Source organism: Coregonus clupeaformis, chromosome 5, assembly GCF_020615455.1.
Source record: "Coregonus clupeaformis isolate EN_2021a chromosome 5, ASM2061545v1, whole genome shotgun sequence".
Taxonomy (NCBI): domain Eukaryota; kingdom Metazoa; phylum Chordata; class Actinopteri; order Salmoniformes; family Salmonidae; genus Coregonus; species Coregonus clupeaformis.
Window position 1 is genome coordinate 46037003 of NC_059196.1, and position 19381 is coordinate 46056383.

The window sequence follows — 19381 nt, forward strand, 5'->3', positions numbered from 1 at the left end:
AAATGAGTACCGGCATCCATAACAGTCCAAGTCAAGCACGGCCCATGTTGTACTCTCCTATTAATGCAGGTAATGTTCATGGAAGTATTGGAGCCTCTTCTCTCTCATCAGCTCATCTCTGCAGGTGAACATCACACCACTCACTTCATTAATGAGAGAAAATGATGAGGATATTTTTAAGATGGATACTTTAATAGGACTAGCTGTTAGAACACTCTGCAGTTACAATTATTCTTAATAACACCAACCCCCAAGAGCTGCAGTTAATAATTACAGTACCCAATGAGATTGATAAATATCCTATTAATAAAAACTCATGCACTTTTTTTTTTACCATAACCATGCTTTATTAATACCAATGTGATTAAAAGGATACACACAAACACACAAAATTCAGCATCACACATTTTCAACTGTGGCGCTCTTCCTCTTAGCATTGGTAGAGCTTGTTGACCTTCAGGACGTCAAGGTCGGACATGCCCAGTCTCTGTCCGATGGCCACTGATGAGTCTGGGATGGGAGTGATGGTTTCCTTTCCGTAGTCGTTAGTGAAAGCGGTTCTATCGTAGTGCATGACAGAGGAGTAGTCGTATGGAGTGTTCAGGTTGTTGGTGTCCTGCTTCTGGAAGTTATCGACGGCGTAGTTATAGATGTATTTCCAGTTGATCCTGATGTACTGGTCACGATCGCTCCTGGTGTGCTCGTGGTGGAAGCCCAGGGAGTGAAGCAGCTCATGCTGGATGATACCATGTTGAACACAGCCGAACTGCGCAAGAGACAATGTCTGCCTGTCCCCAACAGTTCCCACAGAACCAAAACACCCGCCACTGCTCTGAATGTTCAGGTAGGCAGTCTGTGTCTTACGTGGAATGAAGCGGATGCAGGTCTTGCCATGGAAGTACTTCATGGCCGTCTCAATAGTCTCCACCTCCAAGCTGGAATATACAGTGCTGAGGATGTAAGGCACGTATACCAAGCCGTCGACCGACTTCCTCCAGAGACAGCTGTTCTGGCTGCTGAAGCACTTCATGGCGTTCCTGGTTCTAGGAGCCAGAATGTCTCCTTCCAGCAGCAGCTCATTGGTTCCATTGTTCGACTCCAGGATCGTTGAAGTGATGGACACATGGTCCGGCTCATCATGGACCTCATTTTCACTGGCCTGTGATAGGCCCAGCAGCAGCAACAGAAGCAGACTAAGAGTGGGTCTGTGGTCCATCTTTAATTAGAGTGTGGAGTTACTTTGGATGGATGGGTCCTTGGCTTTAGCTGTGGAGGTTCCTTAGATGGCTCCTTCACCTAAGCTTGATGCCAGTGTCCTGTCAGAGCTGAGTTTATATACAGCTGTCCCATAGGTGTGACTGTGTAGGATTAAGGGTTGGGGATGATGCTCACTGTCTTGGAAAAACAACTGAAGGGAGTACTCCACAACCTACCCCACTGTTTCAACAATTAATCTGTGTGGGTCAAATTACATTACACTTCAATTTCTTGAGGTAGAAGTCGTCTCCATTACAATCATATATCCAGGATCAGATTACCTCACTGTCTGATCATAACATTAACCATAAAGGGGATCAGATTACCTCACTGTCTGATCATAACATTAACCATAAGGGGGATCAGATTACCTCACTGTCTGATCATAACATTAACCATAAAGGGGATCAGATTACCTCACTGTCTGATCATAACATTAACCATAAGGGGGATCAGATTACCTCACTGTCTGATCATAACATTAACCATAAGGGGGATCAGATTACCTCACTGTCCGATCATAACATTAACCATAAGGGGGATCAGATTACCTCACTGTCCGATCATAACATTAACCATAAGGGGGGATCAGATTACCTCACTGTCCGATTATAACATTAACCATAAGGGGGATCAGATTACCTCACTGTCCGATTATAACATTAACCATAAGGGGGATCAGATTACCTCACTGTCCGATTATAACATTAACCATAAGGGGGATCAGATTACCTCACTGTCCGATCATAACATTAACCATAAGGGGGATCAGATTACCTCACTGTCCGATCATAACATTAACCATAAGGGGGATCAGATTACCTCACTGTCCGATCATAACATTAACCATAAGGGGGATCAGATTACCTCACTGTCTGATCATAACATTAACCATAAGGGGGATCAGATTACCTCACTGTCCGATTATAACATTAACCATAAGGGGGATCAGATTACCTCACTGTCTGATCATAACATTAACCATAAGGGGGATCAGATTACCTCACTGTCTGATCATAACATTAACCATAAGGGGGATCAGATTACCTCACTGTCCGATCATAACATTAACCATAAGGGGGGATCAGATTACCTCACTGTCCGATTATAACATTAACCATAAGGGGGATCAGATTACCTCACTGTCTGATCATAACATTAACCATAAGGGGGATCAGATTACCTCACTGTCCGATTATAACATTAACCATAAGGGGGATCAGATTACCTCACTGTCTGATCATAACATTAACCATAAAGGGATCAGATTACCTCACTGTCTGATCATAACATTAACCATAAGGGGGATCAGATTACCTCACTGTCCGATTATAACATTAACCATAAGGGGGATCAGATTACCTCACTGTCCGATTATAACATTAACCATAAGGGGGATCAGATTACCTCACTGTCTGATCATAACATTAACCATAAGGGGGATCAGATTACCTCACTGTCCGATTATAACATTAACCATGACGGGGATCAGAAAGTATCTGACCCTAGATCAGTAGTTAGGGACACACTATATCTAGTCCATTCCTTTGGAGCACATGTTTGGTTTACATTGGGTGTGACAAGCTTAAAGAGGTGGATCTCACTTAGTTGTGTTGTTTTAAAGCAACCATTAGAGCCCAATTAGGTGGCAGTATAGAATAATATTCATTTGGGTAGCTCATGCACTTTAAAATCCCAAAACTGTCTCTACAGAAAGACTTAATCCTCAATGATGCTATGGTGCAAACTGTGTATTGACTTTCCTAATGCTACGCTTTTAGTGAGATTTCTAGCATATTAGCACACTATTTACCACCCGTCACTTAACACACCCGGATTAGAAGGCTCTGTGTGTGTAAATATGAGTGTGCTTGTGTGCTTGTGTGAGTGCATGTATAGAAAAAGATGGCTAGAGATTATGAGAGGGAGAGAGCTCTAGTTGTATTACTTGGCTACTGATGAAATGGTGTGAGTGATTAATTATGTTATGTTCGAATCATTGATAATTCCCATGCTGTTATTTGAACTTGGGTGCCTATAGTGTATCATGCTAATAAATGACAGGACCATACGCTGTTTGTTCACATACCACCTCTGCAGTAATGAATTAAAATAGGCAGGAAAAGGCAAGGCTGACAGATTATTGTGACACGGGGTCAGGTAAGAAAATGAAATGAAAACAAATTGAAACGTTTCGGACATTGTGCGCTTGAGTAGTCATTTTGTGTCAAAATCTGTTAAACTAACAATAAGGTTTAAAAAAAAGTTTTAAGCCCCTGTTTTTATGCCAATTATTTTTGCTGATAAATCAGACATTTTCAATGGAGAACTTATTATAAAATATAGATGAACTATCAGATGATTTCTTGTTTATTATGCACAAATGATGTGAACCAATGTGTTGATTATTCATGATTCATGAACAGTAGCATGGGACAAGCCCAGTGGGTTGAGAAGGGGGAGTGGTTAGAGACAGGAAATTGGGTAGAGCCACGAGGAGAGGGTAGGGAGGAGGAGAAGAGAGGAGAGGGTAGGAATGAGGAGAGGAGAGGAGAGGAATGAGGAGAGGAGAGGAGAGGAGAGGAGAGGAGAGGAGAGGAGAGGAGAGGAGAGGAGAGGAGAGGAGAGGAGAGGAGAGGAGAGGGGAGAGGAGAGGAGAGGAGAGGAGATCGGAGCTCAGAGCCCTGTGCTGGAGAGGAGAAAGAGAAGGAGGAAAGAGGAGGGAGAGTGACAGGAGGGGAGTAGAGGAGAGTGACAGGAGGGGAGTAGAGGAGAGTGACAGGAGGGGAGTAGAGGAGAGTGACAGGAGGGGAGTAGAGGAGAGTGACAGGAGGGGAGTAGAGGAGAGTGACAGGAGGGGAGTAGAGGAGAGTGACAGGAGGGGAGTAGAGGAGAGTGACAGGAGGGGAGTAGAGGAGAGTGACAGGAGGGGAGTAGAGGAGAGTGACAGGAGGGGAGTAGAGGAGAGTGACAGGAGGGGAGTAGAGGAGAGTGACAGGAGGGGAGTAGAGGAGAGTGACAGGAGGGGAGTAGAGGAGAGTGACAGGAGGGGAGTAGAGGAGAGTGACAGGAGGGGAGTAGAGGAGAGTGACAGGAGGGGAGTAGAGGAGAGTGACAGGAGGGGAGTAGAGGAGAGTGACAGGAGGGGAGTAGAGGAGAGTGACAGGAGGGGAGTAGAGGAGAGTGACAGGAGGGGAGTAGAGGAGAGTGACAGGAGGGGAGTAGAGGAGAGTGACAGGAGGGGAGTAGAGGAGAGTGACAGGAGGGGAGTAGAGGGAGAGTGACAGGAGGGGAGTAGAGGAGAGAGTGACAGGAGGGGAGTAGAGGAGAGTGACAGGAGGGGAGTAGAGGAGAGTGACAGGAGGGGAGTAGAGGAGAGTGACAGGAGGGGAGTAGAGGAGAGTGACAGGAGGGGAGTAGAGGAGAGTGACAGGAGGGGAGTAGAGGAGAGTGACAGGAGGGGAGTAGAGGAGAGTGACAGGGGGGGAGTAGAGGAGAGTGACAGGAGGGTGAGTGAGAGGGAGAGTGACAGGAGGGGAGTAGAGGAGAGTGACAGGAGGGGAGTAGAGGAGAGTGACAGGAGGGGAGTAGAGGAGAGTGACAGGAGGGGAGTAGAGGAGAGTGACAGGAGGGGAGTAGAGGAGAGTGACAGAAGAGCTGCCAGCAGTGCTTTAGACAGTGGAAGGAAACGCAGGCTGACAGGTAAACCCAGGAGGATTGACCGGCCTGCATCCAGCTGTCAGGTAGAGCTCATCTGGCAGCACCAGAGCCCACTGCCGCCCACACCACACGTACCCATGCACGTCAACCAGCCAGGGGGAGAACAGGACAGGAGGAGCCCTGCATATGGCCACGCTGGTACATGTGTGCCCCAGCCACACACTAGGCTTTTCTAATGAGCAACGTGTTATCGTAATGCAGCGTGCAAGGACATGGGAGTAATTATCATCTGATGCACAGTGGATTTGTTGCCATGCGTGTACCTTGTCCTCTTGTTGATGAAAGACCAGTCCATCATTATACCAAAATATGTCAGTTGCACATTATGATTAGTATTGGGTTAGAATGTAGGATAATGGAGGTGGATTGTATCTCAGGGGATGTAGTTACGTCTCTGTAGCTATGGAGACATACTGGTAACAGAAGAAGAAGAAAACATCATCAAATCAAATCAAATTGTATTTGTCACATGCGCCGAATACAACAGGTGTAGACCTTACAGTGAAATGCTTACTTACAAGCCCTTAACCAACAATGCAATTTTAAGAAAGAATACCAAAAAGAGGGAACCATGTAGGTCGTTTAAAAAAACTCTCTACCATTACAGCATACAGCATTCTACACCACTATTGTCTACTGTTACTCTGAGATACACCAGTTAGACTACTGTCCTCTAGTGGTTTCTTTAGATTACAGATAGGACCAGAGACAGGACCAGTGTAACAATTCAGTGATAACAACCAGCCAATTTATCCTTCACAGACAACTCGGCTGGGAGGACAGCAGGCAGGCGGTGACCACTGGACAACAGGAGGGGAAAATGGGTCGGGATATTTCAAGAAATGTAATTAAGTGGTTATAAAATAGAAAAGAGAGAATGGATTTTCTTTGTCCCCCAAGAACAAGTTTACAGGCCCAAGAAAAGCAGTTTGCCTGTCTGTGTATTGATCGAGGAGTGTATTGATTTGTTGCTAAGCCATGTAAGTTTGTTTAAGATGTATCTATGGAGTGTGAGCACAACTATCTTGTTCTGAAAAACTAACACAGCTGGTGATGGGAGGGCATGTCGATTAAAAAATGGGAGAGGGGGGAGGGACGTGACGATTTTCAAATCTTTAAAAAAAATACAAAACACAAGAACCTCCAGGAACGTTGATAGGAATTAACTGATATAACAGCCTCTGCCAGCGGGTGAGCTGATAGTTCCTGCAGTTACACTGGATTCCATAACAGCATAAGAGCTGAACCTTTGTCTCAACAGAGTTCAGAAAGACACACAAAGTCTTGTACAGTACTATAGCGCTGGCTATTTCATTAGGTTAGATACTCAAAGGATGTGTGCTGTGGATGCATAGCTGTAATGAAAGCATCACCCTTTGCAGGGGCGCCTCTTTCACTGGGGACGGGGGGACATGATACCCCCACATTCTGAAATTGCATTTTTGTCCCCCACAGTTTTATCATTGTGCTGTGATACAAAGGACGGCATCGGTGTGCATTAGGACCATGCAGACACCTCAGAACGGTCGGGTAGGCTGTTTGGTGGTATTAACCGGCTGGATTTAGGACCGTTCGACACCACAGAGTATGCGAACAGATGCAGCTGTTGTCTGTGTGTGTTGTGCTTTTTCTTCGAGTTGTAAAAGCAAGCAGAGCAGAAACTGGCTACTCTTTATTTTACTGATGTAGCTGGCAAGGTAACTGCTGTTTGACTTAACAGGTCCTCAGATCTTCAAAAAGTTCAACAGCTGCACCATCGAGAGCATCCTGACTGGTTGGATCACTGCCTGGTATGGCAACTGCTCGGCCTCCGACCGGAAGGCACTACAGTTCCAAAGGCTGGGCCTAATATTGTGTATAAGAGGTCATACAATACATTTTGTAGTGATTCCTATGTTGTTGATGTAAAGAATATATGTTGGTCCGTAGTGTGTAATGAGGAGCAAACAGACACTGCACTTGACACATTTATGAAATTGCTTATTCCAGTTACTAATAAACATGCACCCATTCAGAAAATGACTGTAAAAACTGTTAAATCCCCGTGGATTGATGAGGAATTTAAAGATTGTGTGGTTGAAAAGGATGAGGCAAAAGGAATGGCAAATGTATTGCAAATTGAGAAATCATTTGACTAAACTGAATAAAAAGAAGAAGAAACAACACTATGAAACAAAGATAAATGACAAAGAATGATAGTAAAAAGCTTTGGAGGCCAGGCCAGGCCAGGCCACTCCAGGACCTCAACCCTCCCGTTGTCCTAGGGTCAAAATGACCCGCCACTGTGTTGAACCAACTTTATTTAATTTTTATCTTTTGGGGATAATTTGTGAGAAGGAGGCAGTGAGACTTTAAAGAAACTATCACTGCCTCCTCCTCACAAATGATCCAAAAAATATAAAAATTAAATAAAGTTGGTTCAACACAGTGGCGGGTCATTTTGACCCTAGGACAACGGGAGGGTTAATTAATGTGCCTTTTCTTGAGCCACTCCTTTGTTGCCTTGGCCGTGTGTTTTGGGTCATTGTCATGCTGTTCTGGGCTGATTCCTCACCGTTCTCATGATCATTGCAACTCCACGAGGTGAGATCTTGCATGGAGCCCCAGGCCGAGGGAGATTGACAGCTATTTTGTGTTTCTTCCATTTGCGAATAATCGCACCAACTTTTGTCACTTTCTCACCAAGCTGCTTGGCGATAGTCTTGTAGCCCATTCCAGCCTTGTGTAGGTCTACAATCTTGTCCCTGACATCCTTGGAGAGCTCTTTGGTCTTGGCCATGGTGGAGAGTTTGGAATCTGATTGATTGATTGCTTCTGTGGACAGGTGTATTTTATACAGGTAACAAACTGAGATTAGGAGCACTCCCTTTAAGAGTGTGCTCCTAATCTCAGCTCGTTACCTGTATAAAAGACACCTGGGAGCCAGAAATCTTTCTGATTGAGAGGGGATCAAATACTTATTTCCCTCATTAAAATGCAAATCAATTTATAACATTTTTGACATGCGTTTTCCTGGATTTTTTTGTTGTTATTCTGTCTCTCACTGTTCAAATAAACCTACCATAAAAATTATAGACTGATCATTTCTTTGTCAGTGGGCAAACGTACAAAATCAGCAGGGGATCAAATACTTTTTTCCCTCACTGTACTTGTTCTCCCCACTGTATGTGTATTAAAGTAGTCAAAAGTATTTGGTCCCACATTCATAGCACGCAATGACTACATCAAGCTTGTGACTCTACAAATTTGTTGAATGCAGTTGCTGTTTGTTTTGATTGTATTTCAGATTATTTTGTGCCCAATAGAAATTAATGGTAAATAATCAATTTCATTGTAAATAAGAATGAATGTTTCTAAACACTTCTACATTCATGTGGATGCTACCATGACTACGGATAATGCTGAATTAATCGTTAATAATTATGATAATGATGAGTGCGAAAGTTACAGACGCACAAATATCATACCCCCAAGACATACTAACCTCTCACCATTACAATAACAGGGGAGGTTAGCATTTTTGGGGTGGCATGACATTTGTGCGTCTATAACTTTTTCACTCATCATTATTCATGATTCATTCAGGATTATATATAATCATGGTAGCATCCACAATCATGTAGAACTGTTGTCTACAATGCTGATCTACCAGGAGGATGGCCCTGTGAGGGGAGACTATAATAAAAAATATGGTGATATGAAAGCCAGGGGCCAAGACTGTGGTCTGTCTCTCAGCCCATCATCAGGGCCCGGTCCACTGGGGCTCTGGTGGTGGTGAACATAGAGAGAGGTACAGCAGGCGACCCAGCAGCAGTAGGTTCATGAACTGTCTGCCTGTCTGTCTGACTGTGTGATCACACAGTTCACAGGACTGACACTGTTACAGACCACCAACGTCATTAAAGGAACTCCCTCATGCACCTTCATTTACTACCAATACAATGAGTATGGCCCTGGATTTTCCTGACCACATGACCTAATCAGGGAAACCTCAGTCCTAATCCCCAATATAGTGGTAACGCATAACAGTAAGGCCTGTTCTCATTCAAGGCCACTCTGCCAGTCATTTATAGGGATACATTCTCATTAAATCACATCAATACTGGGCTCAATAGAATTTTAAGAGTAAAAGGTTATACTGCAATAGAAGGTGATACTACTGCATGTATGTATAACAGGGGTTGAATTCAGTTCCCTACACTCTCTCTCATGTCTAATCCAGGACAAAGAAACCAGATGCAAGAATGACGATGTTCCATCATCTAAATGGGGACTGAGAAACTGAATGGATACTATAATCTTGGTTTCTGGACTGGCAGGATTAGCCTACATCCCTCAAGTGAAACCATGTAAATTTCCCCTTTTTGCCCCTCAGTGGGTGTAACAGCTGATTATTTTATTTTATTAGGCAAGTCAGTTAAGAACAAAGACGGCCTACCCCGGCCAAACCCGGACGACGCTGGGCCAATTGTGCGCCGCCCTATGGGCCTCCCAATCACAGCCAGATTGTGATATAGCCTGGAATCGAACCAGGGTCTGTAGTGACGCCTCTAGCACTGAGATGCTATGCCTTAGACCACTGCCCACACGTGTCTGTATGGGATGTGTCTGCATGGGAAGATCTCAATTACATACTCCTTGTGTCCTCTCTCCTCTCACGAGGAGTAAGCAATTGAGATCCTCCCTGTATGTCTGTCTGCAGATGGTGAGCCACCGCAGCATGGTTCTGTTCTGGAGGGAAGATCCTTTCCTCTGAGGCTTACTTTCATTAATGTGCTAATGAACGCCTGCTAATCCCATCAGCTAATGTGCTGTTACACAGTCCACAGATCTGGGCTCTTCTCCCCTGCCTGACCCAGCCCGTCTGCACACAACACTATTCCCCTCAGAGACACTCAGTGGGATCAGTGAGGGTAGAACATCCAGTCCTCCGGTTAAATCTTCAGTCACTGAAGAAGTCTAGATCTGTGCTAAATGTGTTATTCTACTGTGCCCTGGTGGGTATCTGCATAGGGGATGGAGTCTCTTGATTGCCTCTTAAACCAACATTAAGCATTTGATTTATCCTGAGCCATCAGTATTCTTCTCTCATCTTATGTTCTCTTTGCAAAATGGAGAATCAAGTTTTAGAACCTAATATGGGCTTGAATAAATATTGAAGTCCTTACAACGTTTTCGGAAGATGCGAAATAAATCTACTAAATGTACAATGATATTCCAGAAAAAGGGAGTTAAAATAAGATTTGCCATATCTATCAGAATTGCTGATTGATAGTTTATTTCGAAACACCAGCTGGGAGACCTGACCTGTTGGTCAGTAAAGCATCCCCTGAAGGGAAGACAGTTGGACAAGTAATTAGCTAACTAATGAGCAATGAAAACTGATGCTTTTCTAAGCAGTCCGTTCACACTGAGGTACACTGAGGCACACTCGGTCACTGAGGAATCTGTCAGCAAACTTCCAGAGCAATTGTTCAGAAAACTTTTACCTAGTCAACTTTTTGGCGCAGGTTATGCTCCATGTTGAATTCAGGAAGCCTACAGATACTAGCTTAAGTCTTTGGCAGATGCTGTGTAACACATTGTGGATGTGATTGCTGTGTTTCACAATACCTTAGCTCAGGCCTTTACATAGTTATTCCACAGTGAGTCACAGTGTAGCATGGAGAACAATTGTTGTTTCACTCTCTCTCGGTGTGCGTGTGTGTGTGTGTTTCATTCAATAACATCCTCTGTGCTCTGCTCCTGTTGGGCTGCATGTCTGATACAAGTCCAGGCATCTGGTATCACAGAGTGACAGAAGGACACCAGCGTGTTCAGCCTATACCCTCAACAACAAACTTCCTGGAATACAAGACAGACTGCACTAGGCAGATATTGCCACATGTAATCTCCGGTGTCCACTTCCAGCTTGGAAGACTGGCTACCCAGAGCCCCATGCCACACATAGCAGGCCAATGAAGTATCACCCAGACAAATTGAAAAATCCAAGTACATAACAGAGGAATGCAGTACCCACTCATTCTGGTGAAGACAACACAACTCTGACTGCACTGCAGAGAACCAGGCAGGCACTTTAGACCGCTACGCCGTGACGCACACTTTATTGAGGATGAAAAAAACATATGGCTCTATATAGTGGCGCAGTGGTCTAAGGCACTGCATTGCAGTGCTAGCTGTGCCACTAGAGATTCTCGTTCGAATCCAGGCTCTGTCGTAGCCGGCCGTGACCGGGAGACCCATGGGGCGGCGCGCAATTGGCCCAGCGTCGTCCAGGGTAGGGGAGGGAATGGCCGGCAGGGATGTAGCTCAGTTGATAGAGCATGGCGTTAGCAACGCCAGGGTTGTGGGTTCGAAATAAATAAATAATGTAAGTCGCTCTGGATAAGAGCGTCTGCTAAATGACTAAAATGTAAATGTAAATGTAAATATAGCCACCTGTCTGCCCACATGACCACACATTAGAGCCTTCTCTGAAATTACCACACCCACATACCTGCTCATATCGGGACACACTGAAATCACTGACACATCTGGCATACTAACATACCGTAAAATATTCTGACATCAGGCAGAGTATCAAACCAACAGTTGTGTGTGTACTGTGTAGGTGTGTAAAGATTATGACAAATCCCGACCACCCCTCTGTAATGCCCACACTGCAGATCAAACGCACCATTTTGTTTCCTGCCAGCTGCGTCTCAGGGCGGCTTCATCCCAAGCAAACACAATCAGACTCAGCAAATCTGTTTAGCCAGGTGAAACCGCTGCCTCTGCCATCTGGCAGGGAGGAGTGTGCCAGCATGTAGTCCATGCTAACTTATTCACTTCTGCTCCACACTGAACCACTCAAATCAGCTTTGTTCTTTAACACTCATCCACTAGAAAAAAAGAAAGCTTATTGTAAAAGATAGTTTGCGAATGTCAGGGTCAGGTGATAGCCCTTGTCTGTTGAGTAGGTCAGTGTGTAACCAGTGAGTAAACACCAGAGGGACAAGGTCTGCCTTCATCTTAACACTGTAGAGAAAAACGAAGTACTATGTACACCACCTCCACAGGCAAAGGGAAATGGCAAAGGCGACCACTATGCTTTGGTCAGTGCTATCCGGGATCCTTGGGAAATCCCTACCCTAACCGTAACCTTTTACAGCAGTGAGCTAAATCAGGGTCACACAAAGTGTTTCTTGGTAGTCTTAAACAAATCTACTTTGAAACAAAAGTATACACCTCACACACATGATTATGGGCTTTAAAAAAAAGAAGACACGTACCATGTTAGATATGGAGTTGAAATGTATTCAATTTTGAGTTTGCATCCCAATATTACACTTCATATACATCAGAGAAGACTGAAATACAACAAAACTGTTTGACATAGAAAAAGTGTTTATTAATTAGGAAATTAGGAACAATATTAATAACATTCCACCCATGAGGCCACTAGGTAATTTGACTGCAGGAAAGGGGTAGCCCCTACCTTTACCCTAACCTTAAACATAACCTTGACATTTCAACCTCAATGGGTTATGGACGTCCCAATGATTCCGAATAGCACGGACCATCATGCTTTACTATACATAGACATTAAATATTATGATGCCTAATAGGCTAATTTGTCTATTTACGCCCCCATAAATGACTTTGTTCTGCCAATTTGTATCAATAACAAAACCATGGCTGTTTTTTGCTTCTACTACAGTAGTGTATATGTAAAAATGCGCTCCTGTGACAACCTTTAACTAAAGTCCCATTCCAGCAATTATCCAGGGCTGATGGGGCAGGCCTTGGGCGCCACTGGAGCTCCTGGTGTCTGACTGCAGCTCTACTGTTAATGACCTGCAGGGCCCTGGCTGGCTGGCCTGCTGGCTTGGCTGGATGGCTTCTGGCTAGATGGCTTCTGGCTGGCTGGCTGGCTGGCTGGATGGATGGCTGGATGGCTGGTCTCTATGGGGGTGCCACAGGGTTCAATTCTTGGGCCGACACTTTTCTCCGTGTATATCAATGATGTCGCTCTTGCTGCTGGTGACTCTCAGATCCACCTCTACGCAGACGACACCATTTTGTATACATCTGGCCCTTCATTGGACACTGTGTTAACAAACCTCCAAACGAGCTTCAATGCCATACAACAATCCTTCAGTAGCCTTCAACTGCTCTTAAACACTAGTAAAACTAAATGCATGCTTTTCAATCGAACGCTGCTAGCACCCGCCCACCCGACTAGAATCACCACTCTCGACGGGTCTGACCTAGAGTATGTGGACAACTACAAATATCTAGGTGTCTGGTTAGACTGTAAACTCAACTTCCAGACTCACATAAAGAATCTCCAATCCAAAGTTAAATCTAGAATCGGCTTCCTATTTCGCAACAAAGCCTCCTTCACTCATGCTGCCAAACATGCCCTCGTAAAACTGACTATCCTACCGATCCTTGACTTCGGCGATGTCATTTACAAAATAGCCTCCAACACTCTACTCAGCAAATTGGATGTAGTCTATCACAGTGCCATCCGTTTTGTCTCCAAAGCCCCATACACTACCCACCACTGTGACCTGTACGCTCTTGTTGGCTGGTCCTCACTACATGTTCGTCGTCAAACCCACTGGCTCCAGGCCATCTATAAATCACTGCTAGGCAAATCCCCGCCTTATCTTAGCTCATTGGTCACCATAGCAGCACCCACCCGTAGTCTGCGCTCCAGCAGGTATATCTCACTGGTCATTCCCAAAGCCAACACCTCCTTTGGCCGCCATTCCTTCCAGTTCTCTGCTGCCAATGACTGGAACGAATTGCAAAAATCTCTGAAGCTGGAGACTCTTATCTCCCTCAATAACTTTAAGCATCAGTTGTCAGAGCACCTTACCGATCACTGCACCTGTACACAGCCCATCTGAAATTAGCCCACCCAACTACCTCATCCCTATATTGTTATTTATTTTGCTCTTTTGCACCCCCAGTATCTCTATTTGCACATCATCTCTTGCACATCTAGCATTCCAGTGTTAATACTATTGTAATTATTCTGCACTATAGCCTATTTATTGCCTTACCTCCATAACTTGCTACATTTGCACACACTGTATATATATTTTCTGTTGTATTTCTGACTTTGTTTTTTTTACCCCATATGTAACTCTGTGTTGTTTTTATTGCACTACTTTGCTTTATCTTGGCCAGGTCGCAGTTGTAAATGAGAACCTGTTCTCAACTGGCTTACCTGGTTAAATAAAGGTGAAATAAATAAAATAAATAAAAATGGCTTCTGGCTGGCTGGATGGCTGATGGCTTCTGGCTGGCTGGCTGGCTGGCTAGATGGCTGGATGCTAGCTGGCTGGCTGGTTTCTGGTGTTGTGGAGGGAGGGAAGGAAGGACAGCTCTGTGCAGATGTGCAGCCAATTAGGACAGCCTCACCTCCTCCTTCATGTCCTCCTCTCTCTCTCCTCCCTCCCAGGGGCGTGGGTTGGTGAGGAGAGACAGTTAGATGTCTAGGTTACTATTCCCAGTTCCTGGAACATGAGAAGGCTTGTTAAATGTCTAGGTTACTATTCCCAGTTCCTGGAACATGAGAAGACTTGTTAGATGTCTAGGTTACTATTCCCAGTTCCTAGGAAGATGAGAAGACTTGTTAGATGTCTAGGTTACTATTCCCAGTTCCTAGGAAGATGAGAAGGCTTGTTAGATGTCTAGGTTACTATTCCCAGAAGACGCCATGGATACGGATAGTGTCAATGGCTGGGGTTTAATACTGGTGGGAGAGGGTGAAGACTACTTCTACACATATTTGGATATATGGCAGTGACACTGATTCAGCTTGAAAAGGGCATCATACTAAATTAAATGTTAAATAAACTGGCCAGTTTGACAGGAGTAAGGCAGAAATGTCCAGGGGACAGAGGCTGATACAGTATATTCTCTCTGTTTCAACAGCAGTGCCAGCAGGGTTGGGAAGTGACTGGTTACATGTAATCTGATTACCAAAAAAAACGAACTAAATCAGTTACATTACCAGCTAAAATATTGTAATCAGCATACAGATACTTTTGAAAAACTAGGTGATTACTCCTTGGATTACTTTTAAATTCAGAAAATATGTTTCTGTTTTTTTCAATGACATTCAATTCAGCATTGAAAAAAGGCGCAAGTTTAAGTTTGTTCAACCTCAGCGAGTCTGACCACAAGCCACAGACCACTATGATTACCACCAATCAGAGACCACTATGATGACACAACAAATGATGACCACCAATCAGAGACCACTATGATACACCAAATGCGTTTGCTGGATCCTTTTGGTCTTCTTCTAAAGGCTAAGCATGCATCAGTTCGGCTGGCGAACTGAACGAGTGTGCTCACATACTCCCTTAAAAAAGCGGCAATAGTACTGTTTGTCAATTTTGAGACACCATAGCCAATATACACTTCATTAAAATAATCAGAATGAATCTAAGATAAATCAAGAAATCTGTCATTAATTTTGACGTTTTTGCCAAGGTGATCTTAGTCTCACAATTTTACATCTAACTAAGATGTTTGGTACAGTATTTCTCAATGAAAAAATGTGCATGAAAACATGTTGTCTCTAGTTGAATGACAACAAAACTTTACTGAAGAATCCCTGCTGTTGACAAATCACCGACGAAGGGGCGTAGACTTCGGCTACCGATTTTGGCTTGCCTCAAGAAAAAAGGTTGTGTGCCCGAACAACTGAAAAAACCCTTACCAAAGTCCAAAACGAACAAACACATCTCAAAATGTCGTCATAATATATGCACAAACTCTTCCAAACTGTTTCGGCTGGGAAGCATGCGGACGCCTTAATGCCTCTTAAGGGGAAAGTCATACAAAAGTAACTGAAAGTAATCAGATTAAGTTACTGAGTGTGAGTAATCCAAAAGTTACGTTACTCCTTACAATTTTGGACAGATAACTAGCAACTGTAACGGATTGAATTAAGAAAGGAGAAACAAAAAGAAATGGAGAAACTTATTCAAGAAAGATCAAGTGTAATATATTATAAAAATAAAGCAAACCGGATGGAATATGTGGAAAAATGCACAATATTATTTTTTAATCTTCAACATAGGAATGCTACCAAAAAGAACTTAATGAAACTGGTTACAATTGACGGAGTCACCCATAATTCACCAAATGATGTTTTGAAGGAAGAAACAAAGTACTTTAAGCATATGTTTTCTTTTCAGTCGCCTCCATCTCCTCTAACTGAAGCTAATTGTAGAGTTTTTTTTTCTATTGATAATGTCAAATTAACAGCCACACAGAAAGACTCATGTGAAGGTGAAATTACAGAGGAGGAACTTCTGGATGCAATTAAAGACTTTAAGTCTGGGAAAACTCCAGGGTTGGATGGCATACCAGTCGAGGTATACCAAACCTTTTTTGATATACTAAGAGGACCGTTATTAGCATGTTTTAACCACTCCTATGTAAATGGTAGATTATCAGACACTCAAGAAGAAGGTCTGATCTCATTATTACTGAAACAGGATACAAGTGGAAAATATAAAGATCCAGTCCATTTAAAAAATTGGAGGCCCCTTACACTTCAGTGTTGTGATGCAAAAATCCTTGCAAAATGTATAGCGCATAGAATTAAAAAGGTATTGTCAGATATTATTCATTCTAATCAGACAGGTTTTTTACATGGAAGATACATTGGAGATAATATAAGGCAAGTATTGGAAACAATAGAACACTATGGAAAATAAGGGAAACCAGGCCTGCTATTCATAGCAGACTTCGAAAAGGCATTTGATAAAGTTCGACTGGGGTTTATATATAAATGCCTGGAGCATTTCAATTTTGGAGAATCTCTTATAAAATGGGTCAAAATCATGTATAGTAACCCTAGGTGTAAAATAGTAAATAATGGCTATTTCTCAGAAAGTTTTTAACAGTCAAGAGGAGTGAAACAAGGTTGTCCACTATCGGCATATCTATTTATTGTGGCCATCGAGATGTTACCTATTAAAATCAGATCCAATAATAATATCAGAGGATTAGAAATACAGGGCTTAAAAACAAAGGTGTCATTGTACGTTGATGATTCATGTTTTCTTTTAAATCCACAACTAGAATCCCTCCACAGCCTCATAGAGGATCCAGATACATTTTCTAAACTCTCTGAATTACAACCAAATTATGACAAATGTACTATATTACGTATTGGATCACTAAAAAATACAATTTTTACATTACCATGTAGTTTACCAATAAAATGGTCTGATGGTGATGTGGATATACTCGGAATACATATCCAAAAGGAAACAAATGATCTCACTACAATACATTTTTATAGAAAGTTAGCAAAAATAGATAAGATATTGCTACCATGGAAAGGAAAATACCTGTCAATTTGTGGAAAAATCACCCTGATTAACTCTTTAGTATTATCACAGTTTACCTATTTGCTTATAATTAAATTAAATTAAAATTAAATATTAATTAAATATGCCATTTAGCAGATGCTTTTATCCAAAGCGACTTACAGTCACGCGTGCATACATTTTTGTGTATGGGTGGTCCCGGGGATCGAACCCACTACCTTGGCGTTACGAGCGCCGTGCTCTACCAGCTGAGCTACAGAGGACCTTATGGTCTTGCCTACGCCTAGCGAACAGTTTTTTAAATTATATGAGAAAAAAATATTCAATTTTATTTGGAACGGCAAGCCATACAAAATTAAAAGGGCATATTTATATAATGAATATGAATTCGGAGGACAGAAATTATTAAATATTAAAGCATTAGACCTATCACTAAAAGCTTCAGTCATACAAAAGTTATACTTAAATCCGAACTGGTTCTCAAGCAAATTAGTAAGATTGTCTCACCCAATGTTCAAGAAAGGCCTTTTTCCCTTTATTTAGATTACAACAACTCATTTGCAGTTATTTGAAAAGGAAATCATCTCCCAAATACAGTGGGGAAAAAAAGTATTTAGTCAGCCACCAATTGTGCAAGTTCTCCCACTTAAAAAGATGAGAGAGGCCTGTAATTTTCATCATAGGTACACGTCAACTATGACAGACAAATTGAGGAAAAGAAATCCAGAAAATCACATTGTAGGATTTTTTATGAATTTATTTGCAAATTATGGTGGAAAATAAGTATTTGGTCACCTACAAACAAGCAAGATTTCTGGCTCTCACAGACCTGTAACTTCTTCTTTAAGAGGCTCCTCTGTCCTCCACTCGTTACCTGTATTAATGGCACCTGTTTGAACTTGTTATCAGTATAAAAGACACCTGTCCACAACCTCAAACAGTCACACTCCAAACTCCACTATGGCCAAGACCAAAGAGCTGTCAAAGGACACCAGAAACAAAATTGTAGACCTGCACCAGGCTGGGAAGACTGAATCTGCAATAGGTAAGCAGCTTGGTTTGAAGAAATCAACTGTGGAAGCAATTATTAGGAAATGGAAGACATACAAGACCACTGATAATCTCCCTCGATCAGGGGCTCCATGCATGATCTCACCCCGTGGGGTCAAAATGATCACAAGAACGGTGAGCAAAAATCCCAGAACCACACGGGGGGACCTAGTGAATGACCTGCAGAGAGCTGGGACCAAGGTAACAAAGCCTACCATCAGTAACACATTACGCCGCCAGGGACTCAAATCCTGCAGTGCCAGACGTGTCCCCCTGCTTAAGCCAGTACATGTCCAGGCCCGTCTGAAGTTTGCTAGAGTGCATTTGGATGATCCAGAAGAGGATTGGGAGAATGTCATATGGTCAGATGAAACCAACATAGAACATGTATCGTGAGATTTTGAGTGAAAACCTCCTTCCATCAGCAAGGGCATTGAAGATGAAACGTGGCTGGGTCTTTCAGTATGACAATGATCCCAAACACACCGCCCGGGCAATGAAGAAGTGGCTTCGTAAGAAGCATTTCAAGGTCCTGGAGTGGCCTAGCCAGTCTCCAGATCTCAACCCCATAGAAAATCTTTGGAGGGAGTTGAAAGTCTGTGTTGCCCAGCGACAGCCCCAAAACATCACTGCTCTAGAGGAGATCTGCATGGAGGAATGGGCCAAAATACCAGCAACAGTGTGTGAAAACCTTGTGAAGACTTACAGAAAACGTTTGACCTGTGTCATTGCCAATAAAGGGTATATAACTAAGTATTGAGAAACTTTTGTTATTGACCAAATACTTATTTTCCACCATAATTTGCAAATAAATTCATTAAAAATCCTACAATGTGATTATCTGGATATTTTTTTCTCATTTTGTCTGTCATAGTTGACGTGTACCTATGATGAAAATTACAGGCCTCTCTCATCTTTTTAAGTGGGAGAACTTGCACAATTGGTGGCTGACTAAATACTTTTTTTCCCCACTGTATATCAGTTTCACTTAAGGACCATATACATTG

The 19381-nt window shown here is 42.9% G+C and overlaps 1 protein-coding gene across 1 annotated transcript; it reads right to left on the reverse strand.

The window, feature by feature from the left end:
* Positions 1-221: 221 nt before the first annotated feature.
* On the reverse strand, positions 222-1301 carry LOC121567210 (low choriolytic enzyme-like). Its single transcript, XM_041877141.1, has one exon. The coding sequence runs from the start codon at positions 1214-1216 to the stop codon at positions 431-433; it is 786 nt and encodes a 261-aa protein (XP_041733075.1). The 5' UTR covers positions 1217-1301; the 3' UTR covers positions 222-430.
* Positions 1302-19381: the final 18080 nt, after the last annotated feature.